Genomic DNA, 18,593 nt, shown 5'->3' with positions numbered 1-18,593 from the left:
CACAAACCCTCCATCATACAATGTACTATACAGCAAATAAAATGACCACTTGTGGTGCATCTGCATGTCTCAGACAGGTCTGCAACCCTGTCTTTCCCCATAATTGCTTAGCATACAGTGCTTCCACTGCAGCCAGGGATTCTGGTTAATAACATGCAAACGAGCACATTTGTTCCACCTTAAATTGACTAAGAAGTAAAGTGTGACACTGTGTGCTCATTTGCATGTCATTACCCAGAATCCCTGGCTGCAGTGGAAGCACTGTATGCTAAGCAATTGTGAGGCTCAGGGAGCCACGCCGCCGTCAGCGTGCTCCCCACTCACCTCCACCGGCTCCTCCGCGCCGCTCGCTCCCACGTCCTACCACACCAGGCAACCACCGCTGCACTATCGCACGCTGGCACCAAAGCTAAATAGCTCAGATCATAGGCGCGCGCAGTGCTCCCTCGACCGCACGCACGCGCTCTCACGGAAGGTCTGCCTCCTCACCCAGTTCTACTCTTGGCACCGGCACACTGCCCAACCACAGCCCTTGCCCTGCACACACCTCCACTCTGCAAGGTCCTTATTGGACCCTCTCCCCTACTTATGCTTAGCTGCCCTATTGGCAAATCGGCGGAGCATAGAACCAGTTGGGTTGTACTTACCTCTTCTCTGCCTCCACAGTCTTGCCTTGTCTTGCTGTTCCCCATTCTGTGTACCGACCCGGCTTTCCATGACTATCCTCACCTCTCCAGACCTGACCTCGGCATTCGGACAAACGACCATTCTACTCTCTCCAAACCTGACCTCGGCAACCGGACAACGACGACTCTACCCTCTCCAAACCCGAACACGGCTAATAGTACCTGCAACGTTCCGCACCTCTCCTACTCTGACCCTGGCAAGTATATCGACCATCTGTACCTCTCCAACCCTATTAACTATGGCAATGGCTGATGTGCCTTACTTTCTTGACTATAAATGAAAATCAGAGTCACAGACTTAATTAATGTCTTATCTTTACTTCCCATAGTCTTGATGTTGGACTGTGATTTAAGCCAATATTTAACATAACCTACTTTTCTCTAGTAAGTTTATCAAGCCTTTAGAAGATGATAAACAATGAGGGGTTATTTAAGTCATGTTCAGCTTTTTCCTCTGCTGCAATTTCCATATATTTATATACATACACACATATACATATACACACACACACACACAAACAGACACACACACACACATATATATATATATATATACACACACACACACACAGTATAATATAAACAGAATATATCACATTTTAAACATGATTTAGCAATGGTGTTGCTTGCTGTATGGGAACACAATAACATTGGAACCTGTGTTTAACTACTTAGGAAATATTAAGGAAAGGCTTCTGTTTTAACCTACATGTTGGATTTGGTCCACAAATGGAATCATCTTTTCCATCATCGCAGCTACAAACTGCACATCCATCTTATCTGTGAAGCCGGAGGCTCCTGCAGTATGGGCCATTAGTTGCTGAGCATATTGAAGGACATTGGTGTTATTTACTGTCATCTGCAAACACATAATAATTATCTCATGTTATCATTATGTCAAGGGCCATAGATGACCAGCATATGAGAACAATTATAAGAACAAAAACAAATAAGATGAAGGGCCATATTAGCTAAGTGGTGCAAAACCTACATGGCATCCTCAGGCCCCAAGGTGAATTAAGGCTTAGCATCACTGAGCAAATCTGGGCCTTAATATAAAAATGACTGACAGTTGTTCAAGTCCCTCTGGGGCCTGTAATATCATGTTAAACAGTTACATACAGTAGTAGATGAGGTTGAAAAAGAACTATATGTCCATCAGGTTCAACCTGTGCTAAAATTAGACAACAGATACATATCCTATATTTGTATTTACAGTATATTGATCCAGAGGATGGCAAAACAACAAAACCCCAGTGATTATCCAATAATGTTTCCTTACTTATCTTTTGGGTTTTTACCGTCACAGTTTTGAGTAATTTCATCCATGACTTTTTGATTCAGGCTTAGGTTATGGGCATTTTTTCAGCGCAGCAGAGATTTCCCTGTTACATTAGTGTCATTCTAATGAAATAAACTTTGAATAATCCCCTGTCCTACCGGGCAGCATAGAATCTACTGTAAGTTTCTTAAAGAGGCAATCCAAGCTGGCCATTTTTTCCCGCCATTATTTTTAATTTTTTTCTAAATAGGTTTGAAGCAGGGGGTGTCTGGAGCTGAACCCCATTAAATTTCAGCTCTGGGGACTCCCTGAAGGAGGTGCAGGCAGTCGCTCCGCTCGGCCACTAGGGTTCACATAATGGCTGCTTTTCCAAGCTCCCGTGCTCTACGGGCCAATAGGAAGTCATGACGTCATCCGGTGCAGCTTCCTATTGGCCCACGTGACGCAGGAGTATTAAACTTGCAGGAGATACTGGTACCGCCTTTGGAGGCCTCTATCTCTGGAAGCGGGAGGTCCCCGGTGCTGAGATCAATGGAGTTCCGCTCCGGAGACCCCCTGCTGCAGTCCTATATCAAAACAGCTTGCATTGCTCCTTTAAATCTTATGCAGACGTGTTGGATATTTTTTGATGCAATGACAAAGGAAACGTATGCTGAGAGACACAAAAATGTGATGATAATTAAAATAATGTCTCTTATTTCACTCCTCCCTGATACGTCACAAAGTGCAAGATGGCGTAAAGAGAGCAAAAGAGAAGACAAGTCATTTGATAAACTGGTGCTCAGTTCAAATGCATGTTCAACATTTTGTGACAGTTAATTTAATGCCAATAACAGCATTTTTGGAGCTGGATAAATTGGTGCCTACTGTAAGATGTTAAATAAGACCATTTTTATGGTGTGAAATGGAAATAGCCCTTAGATAGCATGATTATACTGCTGCTGACACAGTAATTTTTCTTAACATTCTTTGAAATGCTGTCTCTCTATAAAAGAAGTAAAAACACAATTTCTGTTTCCATATCCCCAGATGTGGCTTCCTTTGCACATACCAAATCCTGTAATAATAATCTGTATTTATGAAAATAATCTAGCGTTGCCAAACATTCTTCAGGGAGAAATAATGGTTATCACATGTTCTACGACTAAAGAGAAAAGACTATAAGCATTTACCATACTAAAGGCATGAAGGAGCCTGGTTACTTCGTGAGAATAGGGACAATCGGAATAGTCTTCTTCTGCCCAATGTCCTGCCCGGTTACACTTACGCCAAGCTTTGTGCTCCATTTTTCTTTCCTGGTATAGTACTGAACTGAACGGAAACTGTCTGCATGGGTAGGAAGCTGTGACGCCAGCCAGTGTTTTAGGCCATCTAGTAGAAAAAAATTAATTTATAGTGTAAACTAATGTATAAAGAAACTGTTGACTAGCACATTTTGGTGTGGAAAATATAACTTCAGCTTTCACTTAAAGTGTAATGAAAAAGAAGAGATGTCTTTTTGCAGCTAACATTGGTTGAATAAAGCATACAATAACTGTTAAAACGGATTTATAAACTCATTTGACATGGTGCACTAACGGAAATCAGCAGTTACAATGTTTGAGGCTTGTACTGTACAATATAACAATTCACCTAAACACCATTAAGACCATTCATGTATGACTGGGAGTGAGGGTATTGGGAGTGCACATATTGAAAGAGAGATACAGTAGCGAGTGATATAGGGAGTTTGCATCATCAGAAATGTTTATGAGTTATTAGCATGAAGCCAGAATCTTAACTTCCCTCCCACAGAATGTGAGACAGGTGAAAGGGACACTGGGGTACAGAAAAAAAAACTAAGATTTTGCAACGTTAACTTCTATCCAGAAGTGGTAGTTTTCCTGTATAGGAAAAATTAAGCTTTTTCTTTTTTCTAACAGTAGTACAGTATACGCACTGCATGAGATGTCACAAAGGGGTTTGAAGTTGCTGGCTATACAGTAGCGAGCAGGTTTACTAGCAACACACTACTTTAACCCAGGCTGTGCTGAAAAGACTATGTTATACGGCAGGCATAAGCTTATAGAGAACCATGTTAAAATGGATAAGAAGCAAAAAGTGACACACTGAGTGCTCATTTGCATGTCATTACCCAGAATCCCTGGCTGCAGTGGAAGCGCGGTATTCTAAGAGATAAGGGGGAAAGGCAGGTTTGTGGACCTGTCTGAGATATGTAAATGTGTTCACTGGTGATATTTTTATTTGCTAGCTATAATAAAACTTATGATGACCTAACCCTAACAATTTCTTTCCATGCAATATTCTGCCTACGTCTCACGTTTTCCTGCTGTGCGTGAAATATTTTGGTCACCGTGAAATGTATCAAACCACGGCACATTCAGCATTACCCACTCTCCTGCATGTGTAAACCCACAGAGGAAGCATTGCATACAATGTTTGTTTGCTGGCGTTGTCAGGCTATCTTACTTTTCCATGTCTAATTCCACTCATCTAACAGTAACAGCAAAAAGAGTCTGCTGTCACAACAACGAGAACGTCACTTTAGAACTGTACCGCAGAATGAATAGAAGCAGTTAGTTTCAGCTCTACACTGGTCTCCCTGTCCTAGTATTTGACATGAGATCACAAACCTGAGAGACCTTTTTCCATAAGAGATTATCGGTGTGCACATGTATCATTGTGAAGATGCCCTAGGAACAACATCTTGCACCAACCCTATATTTAACGGGTTTAAAGGCTCTGGGCAATTTACAATGGATTCACTTTCAGATGTAGACTAATAGACGGACTGGCACACACTTTTGATATACAGTATGCTTTAAAACACATTTCACTGAACTTTTCTGAAAGATGATCGATAAGGATGAGACTGTGCACTGCTCCTCTTTTGATTTATATCCAATGACAACCTGCCCTTGGCATTGACTAGATGGAAGAATTTATCAATCTTTTATACCTAACAAAAAAGTCATGTATTTTCTTGCATGAAGGTGATGGGATATGGCAGTGTTCAGTAAAGCTGTACGTACACTTACAACATGTGAATGGCAAAACGGAGCCACTTATCCATCTGACAGGTCACTTTAGGACACCTTGGAGCTGCTCTCTAAAGCATTTTTAAGCTCGAACATGTTGTTACTAATTTGACAGGAGACGACACTTTCAGCCCTAACCGCGGAAACATTGTTAGATAAGTTTAGAGTACTGCTAATGCAATCCTTTATATAAATGCTGCTAATATATTCAGTTCCTGTTATTATAACTGTCATTGGGATCTGTTCAGGGAAAATACAAAGTAGTTTAGTGATTCATTAGCCATTAGTTTTAGAATTTCATGCTATAGAAGCCTCACATTAAACAAACGTGAATACAAAATAGTCATTTGTACACTTCTCTATCGAGTTAAAAGAACAAAATGCGGTTCCCTGTAATAAAGCTCAGTATATTATGAAAAGCCTCCAGTTGCCACCATGTAAGTGCCTATATTATAGCTTCTTAATCTCTTCAGGAGCTTGAAACTCTATCGCTATTCAATCTGCGCCGAAGCTGTTTTCCTAACGTGTGGGAAGATCTCAGTTTTATTTAGTTCAATGGACCGGGAATCTTTCCAGGCAATGGGAAGATGGATTCATAGCATATTCAACAGGGACCAGTGCGTTATTATCTATATCAGGACTGCAATAGAGCACACAAGAACACGTCGCTCACCAAACAAACAACACAAAGCTATCTGGTGCATGGGGGAGAGAGTCGCATAGAACACACAGATAAATGATCACAAAGGATCACAAAAAAGCCCCCAGTAATTGCACTCTAAATAGGTGACACTAACAATAATAGTGTCAGCTCAATAGAAGCCAAAAATAGCCAAATCCCTCAGTGGGGTCAACCACAAAGGTCACACTAAAGTACACAAAAATAATAAAGTTTTATTAAACCAATAATAAAGTTAAAATTTAAAGTTTTTTTAACTTTATTATTGGTTTAATAAAACTTTATTATTTGTGTGTGTTCTATATCAGGGCTGTCAAACACGCGGCCCATAAGTTGCTGCCATGATGCCCGTGCCCGCTCATCAGACACACGCTGTGCTGGAAGCAGGGGGGGAGGGGAGAGGTGGCTCAACTGGGCCCCGGCCGGCTGGCGCTGGAAGTTGCATCTGGCTGCTGGGACCCTTATAGCTGGCAGGCCTTCTCTCCCCCCGCTGCTGCGTGCCCGAAGTAGGGCCTGGCCAGAAATTGGGCCCCAACATCTATGACCGTTCAGCACTGGAGCCTCCCCAAAGGTAAAAAAATATATTAAAAAAAGATTGTATTGTGTGGGAGGGGTAATGTGTATTGTTTGTGGTGGAGGGGTATTGTGTGTAAGTGTGTGTACTGTGGGGAAAGGGAAAAGGTAGGGGAGGGGGAAAGAGAAAGGTGGGAAAGAGACATTCTCTCTCAGTGCCACTTACCGGGATTCTGTTTCCTCTTCACTAGAGACTTGTCTGGAAGGGGTAAGGGGATTGGGAGAGAGGGAGAGAATGGAGAGAATGGATGGGGAGAGGGAGTGGATGGGGAGAGAGGGAGGAGATGGGGAGGATGGGGTGTGGGAGAGAGGAGATGGGAAGAAGGAGGGGATGGAGAGAGGGAGGGGATGTGGAGAGGGGATATGCTGAGAGGGGATGGGGAGGAGTTGATGGGGAGAGAGGGGATGGGGGTGAGGGGTTAGGAATGGATGGTAAGAGAGGAGGGTAAGGGGGAGAGAGAGAGGAAATGACGAGAGATAGCTACAGGACAGAGAGAGATACCAGTGACATTTACATATTTTTAAGAAGGATAGCTCAAAGAAGTGTATGCATAGGTTATAGTGACTACTTATTTTAGTCTTGGAGTCGGACTTAAGAATTGCCACCCCAGATAGTCTACGTTTGATGGGCCTGATCTAGGTGATGAAGAGGTGAAAAGAATTTCACACCGCAAAATAAAGAGGTCACATTATTATTATTATTATTATTCAGTTAAAACTGTTAATTTGCTTTTGTAACCCCCTTTAGGGACTACTGGGGTCTTAGGGGGTTAACTGTGTGGGCTCACATAGAGTAAACCCCTTTCCCTGAGTGCTGGGGTGACTCAGAAGAAGTGAAGCCCCATCTCCTTTCTGTCTGGGGATAGTGACATCAGATTGGGTTATAAATAGGAGGAGAGAAGCTTCTAGAACTCAGGTTCCAGGGAGTAGTGACACTTGGAGGAGCCTCAGACTTGGGAAGTGTAAATAGCTTCCCAGTAGGGGAATAGATGCTGTATATAGATGTATTCCTATTTTGTTGTTTTGTGGTCAGAGAAGTGCCCCCTGAAGTAAGGCCCATAGCCATGATAGATAATGACAGTTTCCCCCTTCCCATAGGGGAAGCCTGGGTCCTTTACAGGTTGTATTAACCGTATGTAGAGGTGAGAACAGCTCCAAAGAACAGCTTCAATAAAGGTAATCAGAACAAGTCTGAATATACCCAGAATAATGTCCAGAAAGATATAATCGGAGTAATGTGTGGATTAACATCTGCAGCATCAAACAGGTAAGTGGTGAAGTATGTTACGATATGACGAAGATAATAGAGGAAACCGGAGGGGAAAGATGGACATATATTGGGGAACTAGGTGGGATAAGTGAAGCTGTAATAAACAAAACCTCTACTTCCCTGTTCCGTTGCGTGGTTCCCTGTCCTCACTTCTGCATCCCTTTGATCCGGCGGTACTAGAATCAATACCTGGATTCCTCTATGTAAATCCTGGAGCTCCCGAGTGCTGGCGCCAAATCAAAGATAGGGCTACAGACCGTCCGGGAAGAGGCTCCTGTTGATCTCCTGTTACACGTGGGGTTACCCGGCTTCCGTCGGCGTTCTCCCGTGATGCATCATGTGTGTCCACAATAGCTGCGCTGCGGATGTGCGTCACTTCCAATCGGCAAACCATGAAATGTAGAAAAGATTGGTAGACAGCCAAAATCCAAAGAAAGTAAGCACCAATCAACTCGCCAGATAGAAAAAAATAAAAGATTTATTGATTACATATCTAAAAAACAAAGAACATGAAATACAAGACAAAAAAACTTCTCCTACGCGTTTCGGGCTCTGCAGCCCTTTCTCAAGGAGTTGCAGAGCCCGAAACGCGTAGGAGAAGTTTTTTTGTCTTGTATTTCATGTTTTGATTTTTAGATATGTAATCAATAAATCTTTTTTATTTTATTTTTTCTATCTGGTGAGTTGATTGGTGCTTACTTTCTTTGGCTGTCTACCAATCTTTTCTACATTACATTGTATTAACCCTATCCCTGGACCTTAGTTGCATCCACAATGATAGTAAGCCCACTATACAGTACCTGGATAACGATCCCGAGGGAATGAGGTGCAGAAAAATGGCAAAAGAGACATCCCCTGCCACCTCAGCACCAGAGTGCTAGAAGGGATGTCAGCAGGACAGTGTGCAGGAACGTGGACCCCTCAACTGCAAGAAGTAAGGGTACCCGAAGCTGGGACCCTACAAGTAGGGTAAACTCAATGTGATAGTCACTTAAGAAGGTAACAATGTGGCCCCCACCATGTATGAAACTGGGGAATATAGTGTATGTGTATATATTGTGAATCAACGTCACCTGTTTCCATAACTACAAAGTTCCTGGCATTGCATGGACCACCACCCCTTACAAAGTAATGCATCCTGAGTAGCCAACATCACAGACACCTATGTAACCACCCTAAGAGCCGGACACATAGGGCTACACTTTTTTTTACTAACCCCTTATGCAGCAAAACATGGATTATTAAGTAGCACAGGAGACAAGAGAATATTTACCTAAAATCCCCCTTGTTGTTGATTATTTTTTCCATGGGGCAATAGGGTGCACCAGTCTCAAGAACAACGATTTCTACTTTTTTGGTAATGCTTCCATAGGAAGTGTTCACTTGGCATTCCCAGTCTCCAGAGGCTTCCATGTCAATGCTGGACAGGATGAGCTCACTGCAAAACACAAGCAATGTCCATTAAGCTTTCATGCGCATGAGCTTGTCAGGATTACATCCTGTACGCAACACAGTTTATACCGTATGCATGGAACACTTGGCAAGATTTTCTAATTCAGTTGTCAATTACAATGGTGCCATGAGTGATCAGATGCTGACGCGATGCCATTTTCTCCATGGTTTCTTTGCATCCATTTTTGTGGCACAGCTACATTGACTTTGTCATTTGCATCTGAAAAATGCTAAAACTGCATGAAACCAAAAGTTTTTTTATTATATAAAAATGCCATAATACTGATGCATAAGAAGTTGCAACACAATCACAGCACAAATGTGCATCGCTTTCATTTGTATCAAAAAGTTAACATGCAGTTTAATTAGTTACTCCGCATCTGCATCATTTCCCAAGGTATTAGATTGAAGTACGGTAGCAATCAATTGTACTCACTGTTCTGAAGCATCGTTTCATAGGGCAAAAAAAAAAAAAAACAGTTTTGCCACCTTCTGTATTTATATCGTAAAGAGTGACACTGTACTCATTTGCATGTCATTACCCAGAATCCCTGGCGGCAGTGGAAGCACTTTTTGCTAAGCGATAGAAAGGGTAAGATAGGGTTGTAGACCTTTCAGACATGCAAATGTACCCACAAGTGGTCATTTTATTTACTGTATTTACAGTATATCAGGAGTTCACCCCTAAAAAATAACTCACATCATTTAAAGCAGCAGTCCAAGCTGACGTTTTTTTTCTACATTTTATTATTTTTCCCCTTAATATTTGCATCAATACAATCAACACAATGCGAAGTAATTAGATAAGTTGCCGATCGATCCTTTTTCCTGATTGTTCGGCAAAGATTCGGCTCAGGGGATCGATCGGCTGTCAGTGCAACAGAAGATGACCAAAGATACAAAGTTCTGTGGGGAAGATCATGTGACCAGGCAGTCACTAGATACAATTGGGGCACTGCTAGAGAGAGGGCAGAGTTCAAAAAGGGGTGTGCCAGAGCCTGTTTCAGAAGAGGAAGAGGATGTGACTTTGTAAATGGTTGCTATAGAAAGAAAAAATGCTTATTCATTATAATACATTACAAAATGTCACTCAGAGTTGTTTAAAAAAAACAAATGAAATGCTACAAGTATTTTTACGATAGTACAGAACTGATTTATTTAAAAAAAAAACACATGTAGAATATTGCTTGGTCAGCAGTTTTAAAGATATCTTCAAGTACTTTTCCGGTAATTAAATTACCGCTGAAGAAAACATATTGACATTTTTACTTGTAATCGAATTAACACTATAAAACCATACATTGTAATGACTAGTTCACAATGTTAAAGACTTCATATTTATTCTTCCCTGTGGAAAGAAAAATGAGTGCTTCTATACCATGAGGTCTACCGGAAAATTTACACTATACCATGGGGTCTACCGGATAATCTACACCAGAGTTTTCCAAACTGTGTGTCGCGACACGTTAGTGTATCGGCTGCAGTGTGTAGGTGTGTCGCGCCGAGAAACCTCTGAGCGGTGCGCAAACTGGGGCCCTGGGGGTGCACAAGATTATTTAGGGGAGGCGCGGGCGGTCAGGGCCGTCATCAGGGGGTTTGCCGGGCCGTGTGCCGTCCCCTTGACAAAACTGGTCACCACAGGGTGACAGGCGCGCGCTGGGGGAAAATAAATAAATAAAAATCCCCCCACCTGATTGGTTGGCGCGCAGCCAATCTCTATCCGAGCTGCACAGTGAGGAGGCGCCTTTTCCTGCATGGAGCGAGTAAGGTAAGTACAGCTCCATGCCTCCCTTACCTCCGATTTGCCCCCCCCCCCCCCCCCGTCTGATTTGCCCCCCGCTCCGATTGGCCCCCTGTGTGTCTGATCCCTGTTTGTGTGTGTTTGTGTGTGAGAGTGTAAAAGTGTGTGTGTGTGTGTGAGAGTAAGTGTGAGAGTAAGAGTGTGAGTGTGAGAGTAAGATAGTGTGAGAGTGTGTGTGAGAGTGTATGTGAGAGGGAATGAATACAGACACCAATCCACAGTCAGTCATAGTCACACGCACCCCAGTGTCTGTCACCCACCCTCTCTCTCTGTCATTTATGTATGTGTCTGTATCTCTTATAAGGGGTTTAACCTCCGGTTTGCTAGTAAAACTGTAATTACTGTGTCGCGAAATGATGCATGTCTAAAAAGCGTGTCACCAACATGAAAAGTTTGGAAAGCTCTGATGTACATTATACCATGAGGTCTACCGGAAAAGTACACTATACCGGGAGGTCTACCGGAAATGTACACTATACATGAGGTCGACCAGAAAAGTACACTATACCATGAGGTCTACCGGAAATGTACACATACCATACTGTGAGGTCTACCGGAAAATGTACACTATATTTCTTTACTGCTACTGACTATATTTCTTTACCTGTTCCTTATGCTTATCTTTTGCTCCTGCTTATGTTTTGGCTTGTTTTTTGGTTTAGTATTATTAAAGGTCCTTGTCTGTAATTTGGCTTGCCCCTTTTTGTTACTGAGTTCAGTACCTGTCCCTGTCCCAGTCCCGTTGTTTGAATCCAATCCCTGTCCCGCTCCTGCCCTGAAGCCTGCATGTGATCCAGACAACGCCACTTCACTGCCTGCCCTGAACACTGCTTGTGACCCCGTTTCACCTTCCCCTCCCCTCGCTGTACCGGCCACTGGGCTCCACACCTGCACTAGACATCCCGGTTTGTGACAGTGACCAAACAACTTGGATATACAGTATGGTTAAATCATACAAATGCCTTAAAAATTATACAGGAAAAAAAAGGAACAACCATTCCTAAATCAGTGCTCAGAAAAAACAAGTATATTGAGATACATTTGGCCATGCAAATAAGGCAGGTTCTGGTAAGTCCCAACTTGTAGTTGTATTCATAAAGGTAATAATCAATGTTTGAGAAAGTCACAATGTGCTCCAGAGAATAGCTATACAGGGGATGCCTGCAGCCCCACAAAAGTGGGGACAGTAGACCCCCTTATATTGATGCAATATAGTTCTCCTGGAGATAGACCAACAACGCCAATAGAGAGTCCTTGAGTAAATAAGAATTCAGATATTGCTCACGACCTTGTTGTTGAAGAGTCCGGTTTGGCGTGTTCCCTGCTCGCGTGTACAATTCCGGAAGATGTCCCGTGGGGGACGGGACGTAGCGCTGCGCTGCCTGAGAAAAAGAGATGATAGGAGCCGGATCACTATAAAAAATATTTATTTGGCTGTCAGCAACATGTTATAGTAGAGATGCAGGAACCTCTAACGCGTTACAGGTTCCCTCATCTTTGTTTTAACATGTTGCTGACAGCCAAATAAATATTTTTTATTGCGATCCGGTGCCCATGGCCTCTCTTTCTCAGACAGTGCAGCACTTTATCCCGCGCCCCTTAAAAATTATAGTTCAAGGCAAATTTCATTTAAACAATAGTCAATCTTACACTTGGATCTCAGGTGTTAAGCATACAGTATAGCAACATTTTACTTAAATTGAATAAAAGCACAATTTATTGGCAGGTTTTTCATCCTAAATACCAAGTTCTTAAACATGTTACACATCTATGAAAGCTATAAATACAGATTGCGCTAAACAGCGAAAGTAACTTCCAGATAATTTGATCTTCAATTTGTTTTCCTAAAAATAGCTGGTGACAACACATTTTAAAAATAGAGGCCCATGATTAAATCCCATCAAGCAGAAAACAGATGAACATCAGGAAAACAATTGTAAGACGTCAGATATAGGGAGAAATAATTCTTTGTCGAAGCAACCTTTGAAAGAGTTTTTAATGCATTTCTATTGAGCAGATGTTCAGCCAAGCATTCATCCACTGGCGTTCTGCAAGCAAAACTGAGCACGTGAAAGTTGAGTAGAGGTATCTGCACATATATTTTGGAGGTGCATTGCTCCCAAAACAGTACCCCCCCGTGGTGCTATCCCCATGATACATTTTAAAATAAACCCATTATTTCTCCAAAGCTAGATCTCCGACTTGACATCTTGCTGTAGGTTTTTGAAGAAAAGGATTGTCAAATGCGTGACCATTTCCTTTTTTCCAGCCTCAAAAATTCCTTCTTGTGTATCATTTCAAATGTAAGATGTACTTGCTGCAAGCAGCTTAGGAGCCAGGTGTAAAAAGGATGTGAAAAGTGGAAACAGAATTGTCAAACACAGTTGCTGTAATAATCTTCTTAAAGAGTTTATTCCTTCCAGAAAGTAACTCTCATGATTTTGATAACCCCCGCCCATTTTTTTTTCCAATGGTTTTGTTGAGGCAGACAAGGAAGGGGTCATTTGAATGGGGAAAAACTGGGGTGAGGATTGGTGGAGTTTGCACAGTATAGTTATTGGAAAGAGCTAAAGGAGGCCCTCCCTTTTTAACTTGTGACTGCCCGTCTTGGACTGCCCTCCCACCCTCCCCTTGGTTTTGTTGTTTTCCTGTGTGCTGTCATGTTTATTATTGTTGTTTTTTTTAATGAAGGACAAAACTATGTGATGGAAGAAAAAGTTTTATGACAGGAATTAAAATATAAAAACATGGAGGAGCATGCGCCACGCTCAGTGGAATGGCTGCGTGAGTGACAGGCTCCCAACACTGAGGAGAAATCGCCATGTCACCCACCAAGCATAGCAAAACCCAACAGAAGGGGGTACACCAGTTCATCACAAAAAAAGAGAGTTCTGCATACTGACCCAAGATGGCGGCCAGCAGCAGCATGGTGAATCTGATCTAGAGTCAGAATCCAAGACAGAGCAAGAGTCACGAAACACAACCAAAAAAGATATTAAAGATATTTTTAGCAATCTTTGGAACCTGATCCACGTGGAATTGCAAGAAGTCCTGGCTAAATTCAGGCAAGAACTTGCCTCGGTGGTAGGCCACACAGACCGCCTGGAAGTAAGGGCCAATGAGGCAGCCAGTGCCCTACATACCACAGCGGCTAGAATGCAGGTCCTTCAAGACCAATTTACTGATCTGGCATCCAGACAAGAAGGCGCCGATAATAGGGCCAGACGGAATAATCTCTGTATCAGGAATATTCCATAGAGCATCGTGGATCGTGATGCCTACTGTACCTGACCCGATGCTTTGGCTCCCTCCTCCCGGACATACCGGCGACCAACTGCTCATGGACTGGTGTCATAGGGCTCTCTGCCCTAAACCACCTTCAGGGGATAGAGCCCGTGGCATAATCCTGTGGCTGCACTTTTTTGTAAGATCAATAAGGCTCTGATGCGGGCGACCCAAGATCAAAAGCATTTGAAAACTCCACTCTACAGGTGTTCCAGGACATCGCCCCTTTCACTTTGACCCAGCGGAGGGCCTTACGACCGGTGATGAATATTGTCTAGGAGAAGGTCTGGTATAGATGGGGATTTCTCCTACAGGTTCATGGTAAGCTGCAAAGGCCGTACATTTGCCCTGGGGGCGATCGAGGAGGCGGCATTGAGAAGGCTATCCACAGGGTTTCGTACTCTAAGATCTGCCACACAACTGTACACAACTGTACACAAATTGTACTGTAGTCATCCTCAGTTACCCACTGCCTCATGGGAGGGAAGGAGATGAAGGGGGGGATATTCTTTATTTTTATAGTAGGATGGGGGTGAGAAAAAAAATTGGGGGGGGGAAAGACTAGGTCTAAGAAATCAATATGTTTTTTTATTGATCTGCTGTGGTATAGACCAATGGAAATGTAAGTTAATTGTATACATGTTAGGTTGTTTTGATAAAATTACACTTTAATATACTTAACCTCGGCTCCTGTTAAAAAAAAAAAAGGGGGGGGGGGAGAACTGGAAATCCTAATCCACAAAAAACTCTGTTCACACTGGACAGTGACAGAAGATACCTGATTGTAACAGGTGTTCGAGAACTGGAGGGCAAGGGGTATTCATAGAGTGAGGGATATTTTTATTTATTTATTTATAAAAATGTTTTACCAGGAAGTAATACATTGAGCATTACCTCTCGTTTTCAAGTATGTCCTGGGCACAGAGTTATAAAAATACATGGTTACATTAAAAGAACACGGTTACTAATGAATAACCACAATCTTTTGTATCATTGGGAGACTCACGTATTCTTTACCTGTTCCACAATCTACCCATCCCACATGACTCACATGGAATCCCTAAGAGTGAGAGATTTCGCTACCTATAGATCAAATGCTTTGTCCAGCGGTTTTGCCCGCCCCATTGTTGAACCCTTTTGAAGGGATGTATTTAGATGCACGTATCAAAAACGGCCTGGCTTCTGCCCTCTATATGACAATTTTCCTTAAATCCCCCAAAGTTAATTCTAAATTCATGCAACAATGGTGCAAGGAAATAATTCTGACACCGATTACTGCAAACCCAGAGCTCCTGTTGCTCTATGAAATATTTGTATAATCTTCTGCCATTAAGTTTACCAAACACAGTTTCTCAGTTTAGTATTTTGCCACACCGTATTTATGGGGACTATGGGCCTCATGCAGTAAGCGACGATTATGTGAAATCGGCAAGCTTATCGATTAGTCATGTTATTGGCGTTTTTCCCTCTCCGTATGCAGTAAGTGCCGAATACATTCAAAATCAACCAGAAAACAAATCCGCCCACTCTCACGATGATGAGCCGATCACACACAGGTGTATCGGCGTGCGTGGCGGGGTGCTGTTAGGTTGCACAATCACAAATCTTGCTGAATCAGGCGAAACAAGCATGTTTTTGATTGCGCGCCATATTTAAAGGCAACGTGTACTGCTAATCATTCTCTGTGTTGTTGGGAGTGAGAGAGAGAGAGAGACGCACAGAGCTGGACGATTGAAGATTTGCATATTGACTGAGAGACTTGTTGTGTATTGGGTGAGCTTTGTCCTTTGTTGTTTTGTTTACATCTTTGTCTTGTTTTATATGTGGAAGTGGGTCGTGTGATTGCCTGTACATTTCTTGTCTGTTTTTTGTGAGTGCTGGAAGTATGCCCGCAAAGCGTGGGAAGAGTGATGCTGGTGGGAGTGGGAGTGCTACTCGTGCGAGTACGCGTCGGAGTGAACGTTCTGTTCAGGGGAGTGATGTTGCTGGTGCACCGAGTGGTGTTGCTGGGAGTGGGAGTGCTGGTGCTGGGAGTGGGAGTGCTGTTGTTGGGAGTGGGAGTGCTGGTGCTGCGAGTGGTGTTGCTGGGAGTGGGAGTGCTGTTGTTGGGAGTGGGAGTGCTGTTGCTGTGAGTGGGAGTGCTGGTGCTGGGAGTGGGAGTGCTGTTGCTGTGAGTGGGAGTGCTGGTGCTGGGAGTGCTGGTGCTAGGAGTGTGAGTGCTGGTGCTAGGAGTGTGAGTGCTGGTGCTAGGAGTGGGAGTGCTGGTGCTAGGAGTGGGAGTGCTGGTGCTGGGAGTGCTGCTGGTGGCGCAGTTGCTGATGGGGTGTCTGGTGGTGGCGTGCTTGCTGGTGGCCAGCTTTTGGAGGCTCTTCCATTGGAAGAAGGAGAGTCCAGTCAGCACCAGCCAAGCTCTGACCCTAAACCTGCTCGGAAAAAACGTGTGGAGAAGCCACGTAATCCTCGCTTCAATGACCAGGAAAATAGGGCTCTTGTCACTGGCATTCTGGAGCACTATGACAGTCTCTATGGACATTTAGTAGGTAAGTGTAACTTTACATTTATTATTCAAATACATGTGATCCTAGGTCATCTGAGTTTTGTTCATATGCAAATATGGGTACACAATATCTTTCTATGTTCATTAGTGTGGAAACACAGCTTTTTATCATGCCTTACAAGGACAAATAAACACAGGCGGTCAATTTGCCAGAACTGCATACAATATGAATGCAACCTTGCTTACATGTATAGGTTTAGTAGTGAATGCTCATGTGCTGCACATATTACACATAAAACAGCATGTTTGCTATCTCTTGGAACAGCTAGCAGTGTAGGAAACTGGTGCTTATATTATTATTAATTTACCTCATATCTTTTATATGTTTTTCAAGGGCGGACAAGTGCAGCAAGCAAAAAAGAAATGTGGGACACAATAGTCATTGGTGTCAATGCCTGTGGGAATAGTGTCAGGGACAAGTATCATTGTCGGAAAAGATTTGATGATATTAGGTCCAAATTGAAAAAGAAAATACAAGACCAACGCGTGCATGCTACTGGCACTGGAGGTGGGCCCACACCACAACGTCTCATATTGACTCCATTGGAGGAGCTGCTTCGGCCAAAATTACTTACCGTCGTCGTGGAAGGCTTGGCTGGTGACCGTGACATTGGAATTTATCCGTCACAATTTCCAGCAGGTGATAAATATTACTGTACTAGGCGTGTCGTTGCTTACACTTATTTTGCATATTTACACTGCTTTTTATACTGTCTTCACAATATAAGCATACCTGCATCTATATATGTATATGTCTGATTCTGTATATATATATCTCAAAATAGACATATATGTAGTAGTCCTACTAAAAGCAGTAACTAATATAGCACGTGCCATTGCGTGCTCATTTACATGTGAATTCCCAAAATGCATAGCTGCAGTGGAAGCAATTGATGGTGGGCGAAGATGGGGAACAACAGGGTAGTACACATGTGTAACACATGTTCATGAGAAATTATTAGTAGCTACAGGTACAGAACAGAAATATGTATCATATTATTGTGTATTTTATTGATTTTACTCCGACAAACATGACATTACTGCCTATTTTAAGCATGCATCAAAGAAATTGCATGTAACGGCCTACAAACATCACTGGCACTAACACATCTATAGTTGCTTATGAAAAGGTCCATTTTTGCTTTATGTCATATACAGACAGCATAATGAGGCACACGTATCATATGTTATGTCATTGTTTTCATAACTTAAACACTGCAGATGACTACTTAGCTCATCTACCATTGTGTTAAAGCAGCTGCAATTAATATCTCATCACAGCATACACTTCAACAGAGGGGGTGGGGTTCAGCACACACACTAATTACAGCCTCATTTCACGGTCAACTTAGTTCACACCATTTGCACCTGTTTCAAGTCATTGAAAGGTGTGGCTGATTAGGCTTTTTGGGGAAGGGAATACCTTTCTTACAACCTGAATAGCACAACTGAAGTTAATCACACTCATTTGAAAGCTTAACTCTAGCTACTAAATGCCCCAACAACTCATTACTTATCAAAGCGTACGTCACACATTAGTTCACTCATATCTATAGTTGAACTACTATCAAAGACACATTATCACACACTGCATGTGTTGTCTTGTTGAGTCACAGCCACATTCAGGTGTGCCACATCTTCGATTAATGTACCACACATATCCTCTACCAAAAACAACACTTTTTGCAATATGACCACCTTCATGATAACCATTGTGAATGGTCATCTCATGATAGTTATGTACATTATGATACTGATATCACTACACAACATATGATTTTTATGTACTCATTTAATCTATTTATCCTCACGCATTACTGCAGAAACATAGTATGTTGTATGTTAGGGAACTCAAAAATTCTAAGTACACAGGCATGTACAGTGTTATTACAACTATTTATGTTCACTTTCACACACATTTTCGGTTAAGGAACTGATGTTGTTAGTTAATCATAAATACAGAACATACA

At 42.5% G+C, this 18,593-nt stretch overlaps 1 protein-coding gene across 4 annotated transcripts in view; it reads right to left on the bottom strand.

Annotated features, from left to right (window-relative positions):
• Positions 1-18,593, bottom strand: part of ADGRA1 (adhesion G protein-coupled receptor A1) — a 692,353-nt gene that overhangs the window by 448,872 nt on the left and 224,888 nt on the right. For 3 of the 4 annotated variants that reach the window (XM_075612706.1, XM_075612707.1, XM_075612705.1), the window contains 3 exons: positions 8,802-8,966; positions 3,141-3,339; positions 1,396-1,545 (listed from right to left, as the gene is read on the bottom strand). In XM_075612706.1, coding sequence (XP_075468821.1) covers positions 1,396-1,545; positions 3,141-3,339; positions 8,802-8,966 — 514 coding nt within the window. Of the gene's footprint in view, positions 1-1,395; positions 1,546-3,140; positions 3,340-8,801; positions 8,967-18,593 lie in introns of those variants that run through there. The other variant, XM_075612708.1, reaches the window with a different exon arrangement.

This window comes from Ascaphus truei, chromosome 8 (assembly GCF_040206685.1).
Source record: "Ascaphus truei isolate aAscTru1 chromosome 8, aAscTru1.hap1, whole genome shotgun sequence".
Classification (NCBI taxonomy): domain Eukaryota; kingdom Metazoa; phylum Chordata; class Amphibia; order Anura; family Ascaphidae; genus Ascaphus; species Ascaphus truei.
Note: the sequence above shows the minus strand (reverse complement) of the source record. Positions and strands in the feature narration are given on the sequence as shown.